Source organism: Paramisgurnus dabryanus, chromosome 13, assembly GCF_030506205.2.
Source record: "Paramisgurnus dabryanus chromosome 13, PD_genome_1.1, whole genome shotgun sequence".
Taxonomy (NCBI): domain Eukaryota; kingdom Metazoa; phylum Chordata; class Actinopteri; order Cypriniformes; family Cobitidae; genus Paramisgurnus; species Paramisgurnus dabryanus.
The window spans coordinates 28,290,027-28,304,181 of NC_133349.1; the positions used below are offsets into that span (position 1 = coordinate 28,290,027).

At 39.6% G+C, this 14,155-nt stretch overlaps 1 protein-coding gene across 1 annotated transcript in view; it reads left to right on the plus strand.

Moving 5' to 3' along the window:
- Positions 1–14,155, plus strand: part of LOC141279936 (threonylcarbamoyladenosine tRNA methylthiotransferase-like) — a 136,043-nt gene that overhangs the window by 39,848 nt on the left and 82,040 nt on the right. The window contains exon 4 of the mRNA XM_073811501.1: positions 6,054–6,116. Within this exon, the coding sequence (XP_073667602.1) occupies positions 6,054–6,116 (63 nt within the window). The remainder of the gene's footprint in view (positions 1–6,053; positions 6,117–14,155) is intronic.

Sequence of the window (14,155 nt, forward strand, 5' to 3'; positions counted from 1 at the left end):
GGTCTAATCTAAAGACTTTTGAGTCTGGTTGATTCCTATTGAAGTGATTTTATGGAGTATAAAGATATTTTACGTAGACAAATGTTTGAATCATTTCTTTAATTGGTATCTATTCTGATATTTCAATAGTACTAGTTTGTTACTTATTGGATAAAGGCATCCCTGACAGCCTGGTCGAGATTGCCTTAGCCTGGGCAATGTGTGGGGGTCTTCTTGTGACCTCTGAGACCCACCTGGAACACCTGCTACAACCACGCTATGCATCCCAGTACCAGGCCCGTCGAAAAGACGGTCAGCTCCACAAGGAGTCGCACATTAATAACGCTTCCAGATGTCTGAGACTGCCTTAGACCAAACAGTCTGGTTTAAGCGTGCCTTGGTCCACGGGGGGGTGCGTATGGGACAGATCCAAGTCTTTGCCGACCACGGCACTTTAGTTTCTCAGCACGTTTACCCTATCTTATAGCTGGGGTCCAGCCGCCACGCTTGATGAATGGGTTGGTGAGCGTAATGGATTGCCTTGCGTTATCACCATCTGACGGTCGGTCAGGCCGCAGAGATCTGGCACGCAGGCGGAGCTGGAAAAACGGGGAGCTTCCACAACAGCATAATTACTCCCACATGAGGGAAGGGTTAGCGGAGATAAATTGGAATGATCTCCTGGAATGTTGCTCTTACTAGCCGGACAGGTGTTTACCTTGACAGTTTGTCTGCCTTGGCGGCGCTGTCTTTAACCAAGGGAAATTAAGAAGGCATCTCTGAGTCAAAGTTAAGGGAGATTCTGATGCGTGGTATTCCTGCATAAGGAATTCTCGGCACGTGTGAAAGGAAATTTATCTTGAAGACAGATGGAAAAGGGCCATAGAGTGACCAATGCCAACTTTAGAAAGAAGTACTGGAATAAAGGAACAATGTTGGCTTTATGAATAATTTCTCCTGTCAAGACTGAGTTGGTGTCTTTCACCGGCTTACAGCCTTCACATCTTCATTGCATTTAGCCATTTATGAACTATTTCTCTGTAACCATCTAAATATTTCCCATGCAGTACCAAAGCTCTCTGTCTATATCGCATATGATATTAATTCTATATTAATTTTGGATCTCCTGTCTGACATATTGGCTAGGATGTAAGCCTGGAGGTCTGCAAGGCTCATGTTATCTTTGGGAATGAATGTGAATGGTAGGCAATATTATTGTATTTGTCACATGACCTCACTTCACGTATTTAAAATTTTGTATGTGGTGTCATATTGGAAAATAAAACGTATTTTCCTTTTTGAGATCTTATTTGATCTTCTGACAACCTTAAGAATGTGAGAATACAAAACATGATTGCAATTCAAGTTCAAGTCATGTGCAGTGCATTATGGGAAACAATGTTCCATCATCATGTTCTGTTGTATATATTTTCGTATGTCATCTGGGTATTTCATGCATACAGAATATTAGCATAATGTGTAGAGCATATGCAGGCTGCAGAAACAAAAAGAGTAATTTGCTATTCTGAACATAGACTGAATCTGTTTCCTTCTGTTGGTGCTGTTGGCATCAAGTGAGTGGCACCTCATCACAATGCACGGATCTGTTCGGTAGGTCCCTAGAATGTGTGTGTTTTTACATGAGCAATGGAACGAGCAGATGGACAGTATATCAGGCCTCATCTTTCATCGTTCTTGGTGTTGACAGATGCATGTTTGTGTAGGATTTATGAATTGCAACATGCTTCTATATTGTCTCCATCTGCCCAAGACTTTTTCACGACTTTAACCAAGCCAAAAATACAATTGCACATCCACTAGATTAGCAGCAGCTGATCTGGTTGTGTTTCTAGGCCAGGTCATTTTTATAATGTTTGATATTTACATAAATTGAAAATAATGACGATAATAAAATGATTAATTGGGCTGTGCTCATTTCTTTATGGGTCTAAGGGTGTTTTCAGACCTTTGTTTCGGAACCTGGTGCATTTTCTTCCCTGGTTTCGTTTGATTAGGCATATGCGCACATGGCAATTGCACGCGGATCTGTACCAAAACAACCCTCGGCCCAATTGCAAACGAACTCTGGAGCGGATCACTATATAGGTGCTCTCACACCTGCCTCATTTAGTTCGGTTGAATCGTACCAGAGTTCGATAGCTCACATGGTGCGGTTCATTTGGGCAGGTGAGAATGTAGCAGTCCAACTCTGGTACGCACCATAAATGGACCAAACAAGCGGACCGAGACCTCTTTAAAGAAGTGGTACCAGTACGTTTTCGAACAAACTCTAGAGTGGTTCGTTTGTGGTGAGAACAAGATCCGAGATCGAACGAAGTACTGCGCTTTTTTGACTAAACCAGCTGCCGTAGTCAGCTGCGCACTGCATTATCGGATTAGGAAATTGAAAACACCCTAAGTGTGAAAGCCATCCGACCTAACGGACCAATGAACAGGCTATCTCATTGCTTTATTAACCATGAACATACCTGATAGCTCTTTGGTGACGAATTCTGGTGAGCACATCAATGCCATTCAAAACCAAAGCGCACCTGTTCCTTTTAAAATGTCTTCTAATTTCTGTTCTCTGCAATAGGTACATGGTAAGAATGTAAGTTTTAAGCCAAAATAATGAAGTTATATAACTGCAATTACTAAAAAAGCCACAAAATAATCCCGCAAAGTTGCTGTCTGTCCATCCTGACTGACAACTTTGAGCTGAATCATGAAACGTTTACTCACACGTGACTTGTATTAACAAAGTCTTGTCCGTTTTGAAATATTGCCTTTGGAGTGCGAACCGAACCAAGATGAAATTGCAACATTGTATTCTTTAAACCCCTGGTTTTGAAAAAAGGCAATCGATCTACAGGTCTGAAAACACTCTAAATGATATATCCTTACAATAACTTAAGGAATCACGTTCCAAGTTCGGCTGCAAAACCAAGGTACCTGAGCTCATGCAAGGTCACCAGCAGAAAGGACAATGAGGTGGGGTGGTGTATGAAAATGGATTGGTTCCCTGATGTACCACTATCACAAGATGTGATTGGGTCATTTAGACCTGTTTGAACCGAATGTAAACTCATCCAGAACTCGGCATTGACCTTTGTCCATCTTGCTATCGGACGTCATCTTTAGGGGGCTAAGTTATGACTTTAAATGAAGACGAAAATTGTTATTTGGCTTATCAAGATTATTTTTCACCGTACCATGCTGCTTTGGGGCTGGTGCAATCTCAGGACCCTGGCCCTAATAGGCTGCAATATTGAGTCTCTGAAGGTCATACTGAGGTTCATCATTTTTGATCAAATTTAAGTTACTTATTTTTGCCCGAATGAAGATGTGTGAATTGAAGAAGGCTAAGCGTATTCTTTTAAGGCCAGTCGCTTGGCTATCTCAGACCTGCAACCTTGCTAACCTCTCTCTCTCTCTCTCTCACTGTCTCTGGTCTGGTCGTGCAAATCAAACCTCCAGAAGGTATGCTGTAAGAGAAAAGACCACTCCACAATTGATTGAGAGGATGAATGAAAACATCTTAGCTTGCCGGTAGTTTCTTTACCTCACCTTCTCCCTCACCGGGGGTCAGAGTGGCTGAGTGGGATGAATCTGGTGTTATTGAGCGAATCCTGCTGGGAGCTCATTGGCTGGGCTCAGTAACGGTAACCCTGAGGTTGGGCGTTCTTCTGTGTCAAGAAGCCCCTGGTCTGATTAGCAGAGATGATGTGGAGACAGTGATGAGAAACATAGAAAGATGGAATTAGGGGTGGGCGATAAACCGGTAGACAAAATTAACCGGTAGAAATTTGTCAACCGGTAGAGATTTTGGACTATCGTTTCTATCGAGGTTACTTGCCCACGTCACGCTCCTGTGCGTGTGGTCGCGAAAACGTAACGTTTGTACACGTATTTAAGCACTGCAGTTTTAAAACAAGTTATTTTAAGCCATTGAAACACAGACAACAGATCTGTATGCGTGCGTTCTTTCTGTGTGTCAGGAGCGGACAAGTCGCGCAACCGCTGCTCTTTCTGTCTGTGAGGAGCGCGCAAGTCGCGCGACCTCTGCTTATTAAGCTCGTGAGCATTTTTCCCGCTTTATTGGCCTTAAATACACATATGCGTCAAAATTCCCGTCTTTGCAAGCATCATCATAAACACGACCAGTAAGGTCTTAAGAGAAAGTAAACAGCTAAAAGAGAAAGCGCATGTGTAACAGTGTATTGGATCGGGACTTTGGTCTTAAAGGGGAAGTTACCTAATTTTGCTCCTGTCTGTCACTCGTGTTAATCAAACAGCATTGAGAAAAAAATCTCTCACTGCTCCTGATTAAATCACTTTTCTACCTTAAATAAAAATATATATAGGCCTATACATACATGCATAATTATTTATTATCATTCTTATTGACTGTGTATCTTCAGAGAGCTTGAGTTTTGTTTGTTTTTATCTTCTTTCTATGCTTGTATATGTTTTTTTGTGAGAATTATGAACATTTCTATGGTATTAAAGATTTAAACCTTATTAAAACATAAAAAACTCTACCGTGATACATATCGTTATCATGATATAAAATTAATCCTATCGTGATAGAAGATTTTGGTCATATCGCCCACCCCTAGATGGAATCACAAGGGACAGAGAGGAATCATTAAGCAGGTCTGGGCATGAATGCACTCTCTTGCTCTAAAATCCTCCATGTATTCCTCCACACGAGAGCCTGTGGCCATCATCTAGGCTGAATGAGAGCGCATTGAAATGCATGCAGGGTTTGTTATGTGGTCTGTGTTTATCAACAGTGGTCTGTGAGCACTTTTTTATACATCATCTTAATGTGACTAGGGATGCACCGAAAGGAAAATTCTTGGCTGAAGCCGAATAAAATGAAACACTCAGCCGAATACTGAACAACAAAGGTCAGGCACATCTGGATTAATCAGTTTGTCCAATAATGGCAGACAGGAAACAAGGAGCTGGCTGAAGTCCAGGAAGTAGTGCAGCTGGGCATAAAGCCTATTGTGTGTTTTAACACGTTGTATTATACCAAATACACAAAATAACATTGTTGTTAGCAATAAAATAGGTGCCTTTTATCATTTGGTCAGATATTATCTAATGCGTATCAAAAACTACAATGTTAGTCCTTGAATTCTTGCCTAGCTGCCAAACTTCTCCTCATAGCAGTGATCCATGCTCACCGTCTCGCCTTGTCTTTAGGAAACCGAAACATTTTATTTTCCACAAGGTCTTTGTTCCAGTGGTCAGTTTAGCCACTAGCCAGACCGATAAATAAATACAGAACAGAATTTAATTTCGGACCAAGTGCGTAACCGTGGCAACGTGTGTGCGTCCGATAAAACCATCTATATCAGCAAATCATGTTGGCATTATTTTGCATATCTATACGATTCCAATAATTTATTTATTAGCCAAAAATACTGATGTGCCAATAATATCATGCATCCAACAATACAACCTATACACATTTATGTAGAAGTTGTTATCGGTTATTTACACTGAAATATCTACTGTATATTCTCATTCAACTGTTTTTAGTTTGTATCCTGGATGCTTTATAATTGTTTGCTTTTCTTGTCATCATTTATTAAAGTCTTCCAGTAAAAATCTAACATGTTTATGTCGTTGTTCAAGTAAGTTGAAGCCGTTTTCTTCAGGGCTGTCATTTGAAATCATTCGTAAATCGTAAATTTGAAGAACACGCTCTCCTCACTTCCCTTTTGGCTGTGAAAAACCATGATTTCTCTTCAGCTTGACATCTCATAATCACTTCTAATTAGCCTTCGCATAAGTCTCGCTGACGTTACGTGACTGCATCAAAACCCATTATACATCTCCTCACCACTTACGGTTTGCATTTCATTACAAATTAAGGACGTATAAGCCTCCGTGTGCATCTCTAGAAGAAACAGAGAGGTCTTGAGGGCAAATATTCACATTTTCTTTTCTCTTAGTGTTTGCTTTCTTCATTCTGCTGTCTTGTGTCTTTGTCATTTACTGTAGGTTTGCCTTCGCTGTTCATCTAATTAATGTCAGCTTGTTTTTCGTTTCTTTCACAGAAAAAACAAAGAACCAAAGAGCTCTCCGCACTTTTCCACTCGTACAACCCTTACGACCACAAGGTAAGACGATGCTGTGTATTTTTGGCGATGTGTTCTGTAGATAGGGTTGCGATTTGCTGCAGGGTTACGTATTGTACCATATTACCAAAAAGAAAAAAAAAATTGATTAAAATTGGAGAAAGAGAATAAGAAATAACCAAGAGTGATGTTTTACAGGAACAGGAAACTGCTAGCCCCCAAGGCTGTGTTTTAATGACATCATTAAAGTTTCAGCAGAGCCAAGCTCTTATGGCTCTATCACAGCACCTCATAAAAACCTCCGTCATTGCAGTTAGTGTCCCTGAATCCTCCAGTCGCATTTCTGACACTGCATTAACTAATCTGAGCTTTATGCTGCAATCAGAGCCAATTCAGTTGCCTGTAAAAACTGCCCAAGAGGCTCTTTATTCCAATGCTGCTCTTAACCAAAGAATATTGCAGCACGTCTTAGAGATATGTAAGGAAAGACGGCAATGGTTTTAATATTTGATGCTTTTAGATTCTACATATGTCGTTGAGATCGGTAGCTTGTCTTCGGATAAAGGAGTGTGTGTGATGAAAATGACTGGGGAAGTAGAGTTTCAACAGTTAGGGTGATTTTATTTATTTATTTTTTATTGTATTTTATAGGCATAAAGTGCAAATACATGCAATAGCAGTGATTTGCATGTGCACCTAGGGAGTATTTAGGCTGGTTACTTGGAGATTTTCCCTTGTTAAACCTATAAAAAAGAAATTACGACTTGTATGTTAAAATATATTAAAAGTACTAATCATATTTTTTTCGTGTGAAATGTGTGCACATTTAAAAATTATTATGTAATTTTTTTTTAAAGTGCTGCTTATATGTTTACTGTATGTAGTTGTCATTTGGTGCTATTGGATTGTAAGAAAGATTCAGTCTCTTTATTCTCTTGACAAAAGATATCAGATAGCACCTGTTCTCTGGAGTCTGTAATTCTCTCACTGTCAGTACCATATCCATCCTTTTGAAGACTTTCCATCCCAAATCTCTCTAGACAGATGTCATTTTCCTAATGGTGGCCATTTCGACTTTAATATTTGTAATAACACTGAATAAATACCGATAGCTTGTGGTAATTTGGCATGTTTTTATTTGACACCTTCCATTGCCACTTCATCATTGGCTATGTTTACATGCTTAAAATTTTGTCAACCCAACTATATCTAATCCAATTGCAGGTTTGCATGTCCCTTAAACATTAAAATCTGATTAAAATTTTTGTTTATGTACATTCTATATAATCCAACCCAAAGTCTGCACAAGCGCACAACCAGGGTTGCCAGATTCACGTATCAAAACCAGCCAAATGGACATTCAAAACTAGCCTAAAAGCATCCCAATGACTATTCACAGCCCAAATACCAGTAACTAATAAACAAAATGCTTTCATCTTTAAAAAAATCAACTCGTATAAACAGTTTAACAGTTGAGTTGGAGAAAGTTGTTCTTAAAGAAACATGCCCACATTTTGGGAATTTAGCTTATTCACCATATCCCCCAGAGTTAGATAAGTCCATACATACCTTTCTCATCTCCGTTCGTGCTGTAACTCTGTCTGACGCAGCCCCGCTAGCTTAGCTTAGCACAAAGACTGGAAATGAATGGCTCCAGCTAGCATACTGCTCCCAGTAAGTGACAAAATAACGCAAACATTTTCCTATTTATGTGATTTGTATAGTCACACCATGTACAAATAACAAAGTCATATGAGACACAGCCATCTTTTAACAGTATACATACAGGGAAAATATATTCTCAGAAGGGGAAGCACTGCTTTGTGGAGTGATTTGCACAACTCTGACCGAACTCTCTGCTTCTCACCGCCCAAGTAGCAGTGCTTCGCCTTCTGAGAATATAGTTCCCTGTATTCCCTTGTTCACACTTTTTAGACATGAATTTATTGCCAAAAGTGACCAGAGTGTGTCTCACTGATAAACAAGATATGTTACATTTATTAGTGCATCTGTTTTCCTCTCTTTCTCTCACTCTTTCATGCCAAAGAGTCTCTCAGACTGAGTGTAATTAAAAGAAAAGGAGCGAAATCACGATTTCTCCATGTGCCGCAGCAGTGCCACCCACACACACATAATCGGATATATCAGACATCTGTGTTAGCCAAACTCTGATTCTCAGAACAGAGGTCAAAGGTCCAGCTGTCTAGCAGAGCTCCAAATACAAAAAATGCAGATCCATATTTTAAAAAAAATTTCAAACCTGATTTTTATCACTTCCTTGGCATCCAGAAGCAGTGATGTTATTCTTGTGTCAGGCATTTGTCTCGGTTACCAAGCTTCACCGTCTACTTATGATCTGATTCTGATATCCTCATTTGGCTTTGTCAATGCTTGTGTTTTTCACAGTATTAAACTAAATGCTTTCTCAAAATTTAATTCATGTGTCTGTTTTTAATTTATACATGCTTTTTAAAGTTATTAGGTGCAATGCAAGAAAAAAGTGAAGTAAACCGTGCAAAACTCTTATGTATATACTGGTAGTACTTTATTTCACAGTCCAGTTCCACATGTACATACTGTACTAATGTATGTACTTATTGTATATCAGCCCTAATCCTAACCCTAATATACATTAAGTACATGGATTTACAAGTATTTTGTTGGGTAAATACACTGTAAATACAATGTAAGTGCTTGTTTTACAGGTACATTGCTAAAAAGAATGTTATTTGGTGTATTTGGTATAATGCAGTGTGTTTGCGTGGTTTATAGTTAAATATGTATGGTTGCACTAAATAAAACATGACGATTTGTTACTGCATCAGGGGTCAAAGTGCTGCAAACTAAGTGCTCTTCCACCATACAATATAGATCAAATTTTTTATCCGCTTAATAAATCACCAGGTTCGTGCCACCATATTTACTTGTGTAATTACTCATGTAACAGTCTTTAAATAGGGAAAACATGGAAGTGTTTGGTGGCTTCTAAATTCATCCCTGTTTGGATCCTAAGGAATGAATGGGCTAGGCTAAATGCTAACACATTTACGACGCGCTATACAAAGATTAAGTGCACGCATTGAAAAATAGATAAGTATGAATTAATTGTCTTGGTTGAGGTAAGAACATATAAAATATAAAAAAACAGTGGTGTTTTCCTTTAAAGGAAACCATATTTTTGTTGTTATACTGTTGTTAGCAGTATTTTAAAAATTAGGTTTCTTTGTTGTTTAGTTTTTAGTTAAGCACTACACTCGATTTATGAAATGCTGGGTTGTTATTAACCCATGCTGGGTAAATATTGGACAGAACACAATTTGGTTAAAAAACAATGCTGGGTAGTTTCTTAACCCAACCATGGGTTGTAATAATCATTGGTTTGTTTTTAACCCAACTATGTGTATTGTCCAATATTTACCCAGAATGAGTTATTACAACCCAGCATTTTAAAAATTAGCGTAATTTACATTTGTTTGGCAGGGGTGTTTTGATTAATCTCAGAAAGATGGACTGTCAGTGTTTGCTTTCATTGTGTATTTTGATCAATTCCTCATAAATGTTGCTTTAGTCTGTTTGCATATGAGGCCTGTGTTGCTTTTTAGAGAAATTTGCATGCAATAAAGCCAATTGGCCTCGGATCTCACAAATTTGCATAATGGAGCTCCGCCCTCGATTCCCTGTGGTCAGCCGTTGCTGTAGTAATTACACAGATTGACAGAGTTTGTCTGTGGCCATTATTGGCCCGCATGTTTCCTGAGGCACGCCTGGAGGAACCATCTTATAAACACAATACACATAAACCTGTTTGTTTATTAGTCAATAAAAGTAGACAAATATACAAATCGTTACTATGCAGTTTTATTTATGAGACCTTAAGTGGTTTTCCGGAGATAAAATTGTGTAGTAGTTTTTTTTTTATTAGAAGTCACTTTTATGTACAGAAGTGAAGTATTGTATTGCAGTGAAAGCTAAATAGACATTAAAATGTGTATCTTAAAATGCTTTGCAACTTCACCTAACAGCCTTCACATCGAAAGTATAACTCTCTTGTCGTCTAGGGTACTGTAGGTGTTCTCTTGTACTCTGTTTAGGGCCTTTTAACCAAAAACACACTTTAGCTCCATCACTGTCTCTAGCTGGCACTTTGCCTCTTTGTGGATACATTCAATGAGTGCGTTCAACACCAGCGGGCACTCACTCGCGATCCTTAAAGCCCGGGCCACTGACTGCCAGCTGGCTCTCTGTGTGTGCGTGTGGCTACCTAATGCCAAAACACTACAGATACTCCATTTACCTATTTGTGATGTGTCAGTTGGGAGTGAGTCTAAATAAGGAGTTGTGTAGCGTGCAAGTGCGTGTGTGTTCCACTTTGATTGTTTGGCAGTGCTTTTAACTCCCCATTCAACTTGGCCCGTTCAGCTGCCACACACACGCTGATATAGAGCGAAGACCAGCAGTCGGGTTTTGCCAATGCCCGTTTGGCACCCAAAACAAGCACACAGTGATTCATTTATGTGTGTGTGTGTAGATAGATAGTCTTTCTGTGATGTGCAGGGCTCAGTGTGTTGTGTGTTTTAAGTTGGCACTGGCCTCCTCCCTGTAGTCTTCTCCTTATTAGACTCCATCATAAAGATCTCTGCATATCTTCCCATAGGACAGGTTTAAATACAGTTCTGATGGCTATGTATTAGGAATTTACTGCATCCTTAATGCGATCCAGATATGGAAACTGTTCCTGAAGGTGCAGTATGGTGTTAAAAGCCAAAACCTAAGGCAGCATTGTATGCATATTTCAAGGGACGGCAATTCCAGAATGCACTGTGACAAATTGTGCAATTCATCGAAGATGGTGGATGGAGTCCAAAAATTATTGAAATCAATTCAAGGCCAAACTTTTATGAATGTAGCATTATAAAGAGCATTTAAAATCACTCACTTTTAAAGATAGCTTTAGGTTAAACCTTAAAAAAAAAGCTCTTTGTGTAGGGAGCTGACAGCAAGACAGCTCAGCAGGTTTTTACACAAAGCTGAGTTGATTAAAGTACAATTATATTATTGTGTTTATTTGTTTACTTCATTTGTTTCTTTAGTGTAAACTTGATTTATATTGCAGTGTATGTGCAAGTGAGGATTATTTTTCTTGGCAGCATTGCTCCCTTACTTCTGATTAATCACAGTTCACACTGTGCCAGGATGGTTTTTGTGTGCCCGATCTTTTTCGATCTCACATTTAGATTTTAGAGATGTTATATTACTGTCGTTCCTGCATTCTGTAATAGTAATGATGTAGCGTGTGGGGATGGTGGGTAAACCTCTCAACCTACAGCCTACACAGTAGGCACTGTAAATTTGCTTCTCATGTTGCTTATTCAAACATTAAACTAAAGTTGATTCCAATTCATCATTAGGTTTTTTTTGCATAAGCATGAGATACATGATCAAACAAATCTAAGATGTACAAGTTAATTTTAAAGTAACTTCGACCTCTTTTCACACTTGTCACAGTGCGTTGCCCTCTCTTTAAAGACTCAACGTTGCATGAATGCTCAAAGTAATTAAATAGATAAATTAGTGTAATAATATAAAAAATGAATTATATTTATAAACAAATCTTGATTTGCTGTGACATATTCTTACTTTTAAGTTAATTAACTTAAAGTTAATAACTATTATTAATTATTTTTTATCAACCTGAACAATTTGTGGATTAAGGACCAACTATATTTTAAAACTATACTTTTATACTGTAAATTCTCTTTATTGTTCCTAATTCAATTTGCTAAGTTCAAACAAGTAAATTTAACTTTAAAAAATATGTATGTTCCCAGCATGCTTTCCACAAAACTGGATTAGGGGCTAATCACGGCAAACGCGTTATAAACTCTTGGAAATGCAAAGCGCGACGCACTGCTTTTTTTAAAGTGCAGTGCGACACGTCTTTTTATATTGCTAGGCAGCCACCGAGTTGGTGCCTGCAGCTGCCATTAGGGCTGTCAACTTTAGTCGTTAAGTCGACTAATCGGTCGATTCCGTCTTTGTCGACTGACATTTTCATTGGTCGACCAGTTGCATAATTAATTTATTTTCACCAATAAAGAAATTTTCATTGATTTATTCCTTGATATTTATTCCTTCATACGCAGTTAAATATTACTGTATTCTAAATATAGTTAGCCCATATTTTATCCCCAACTTTAAATACTTTAATTTAGGCTATTCTGTAACAGCGCCACAGTTTAGCGCACCACGTAGAACACTCTGGAAGCGCACCTGTGGCTGGCTGCACTGCTACTTCGCTCAGAAAGGAATATAGGTAGTTCTGCTGTATTCATTCAGTTCAAACACTACCTGTTTTGGCTTTAGTCAGCAAAATGTCCAAGAAATCTAAATATTCTGTCTGGCTGCTTTTTACAAAAAAAGGTCACGGAGTTTGAGTTTGAGTACAAGGTTTGCGTAAAGTAAATGGTACAGTCAATTTTTTTGTAAATTCTTTCATTCGAATAGTAAATAAAATACAGCAATAAAATAATTAAAATGAAAGTCTCTCCTGATTTAGTTCCAAATTATTAACATTTACGTATTTTAGGCTATAAGTAAATTGCAGATTAAGTTTTGTTTTTGTAAATCCTCAATTACCACTTTATTAAGTTTTGCTTTATAGAAAGCATTTCTTTAAAGTGAATTTCGTTTTGTATAAATTGTTTCTTAATTTTAATAAATGTTTCATCAACCAACTGCATGTATATAATAAATAAAAAACAAATATAACAGACAATATAATAACCGCTCATGGAGGCGCCGGCACGGCTAGTTCACTTGCATTGCGTTGTTAACTAGAATGCACCTCATTATAAATTAATAAAACTCAGCGTATCTCAACCTAGGACAGAGCTCCTCACTTTGCAGTAAAAAAATCACTTAATTTTCAAAGAATTGTGTTATTATTATAGTTTTATGTATTATTATTGATGTTCCCTTTCAATACGGTTCACTTCGCATTGCGTCAGTTAGCTGACGCTATGGGGGGGAAACTCCTGTTTACTCCGTGACTGAAGCCTATTGGTTAACGTCTGTACAAAGTACAGACCAATGACGTTTGAACCCGCGCGCGGGAGGAACGCGTCCCTATATTAGCGCGGTTCAATCGTCAGGAGCTCATTATTTTCTCCTTCAGCGCGAACCTCTCGCTGCTCCGAAGAAAAGAAGAAGCCTTACCTCGCCGTTGACAAAAGCCCTGCAGCGGAGTCCAGGCCTAGCGTCTTCCCCTGCCGTTTTCCGGCTGAGAACCGAAGATAGCAGAGTCCAGGTCTAGCGTCTTCCCCTGCCGCTTTCCGGCCGAGAACCGAAGATAGCCTTCGCTTGCCGTGGTACGAGCCCTGTGCAGCGGACACGCCTGTCGAGGTCTCCCCTGCGGCCGCCCGGTAAGATCAATATTTTTAATATAAAGCTATAAGCTAAAAGAGCAGGCGCTGTTGTAATAGCGTCCAGCACAGCGGCTCGGTGAGCCTCTCTGCTATGAATTTCCTCCGAGCGCGTTACCGGTCTGGCACCTCCCACGCCGGGACCGCGCTTATGCTTTGGTTGTCTTATCCATGTTTCGTGCTCCCCCTGCTGTTCCTCTCTCGCCGGGATGAACACACGGCGAGCCATGAGACTAGATGGATGCATAGACAAGCACACACGGACTAACCCCCCCTGTGTTCTGTCACACCGCAACCGTTCATGCTTACAGAGTCCCTTCGCTCCTCTCAAATTCAGTGGCGAGATCTCTGGCACATATATTAATCCCCCGAGTGCATCGGGTGATACCGTCACGACGCATGGCTGTTCTGTCTGGGTTGCTGCTCCCCTCTGCCGTTCCTCTCTTGTTGAGATGAACAAGCGGGGAACCGTAGACCTGGATAGATGCATACGACAAGCAAACACGGGCGGTCTGCCCCTGTCTCTGTCATAGCACAGCCACTCGTGCTCCACGCTCGCGGAGTCCCTCGCTCCTTTCCCCACAGTGGTGAGGTCTCTTAACGGCTTAGCTAGCACGCGGTATTACGGCTCGCTGCCTCTAAATGCAGCTGTCCAGTGTT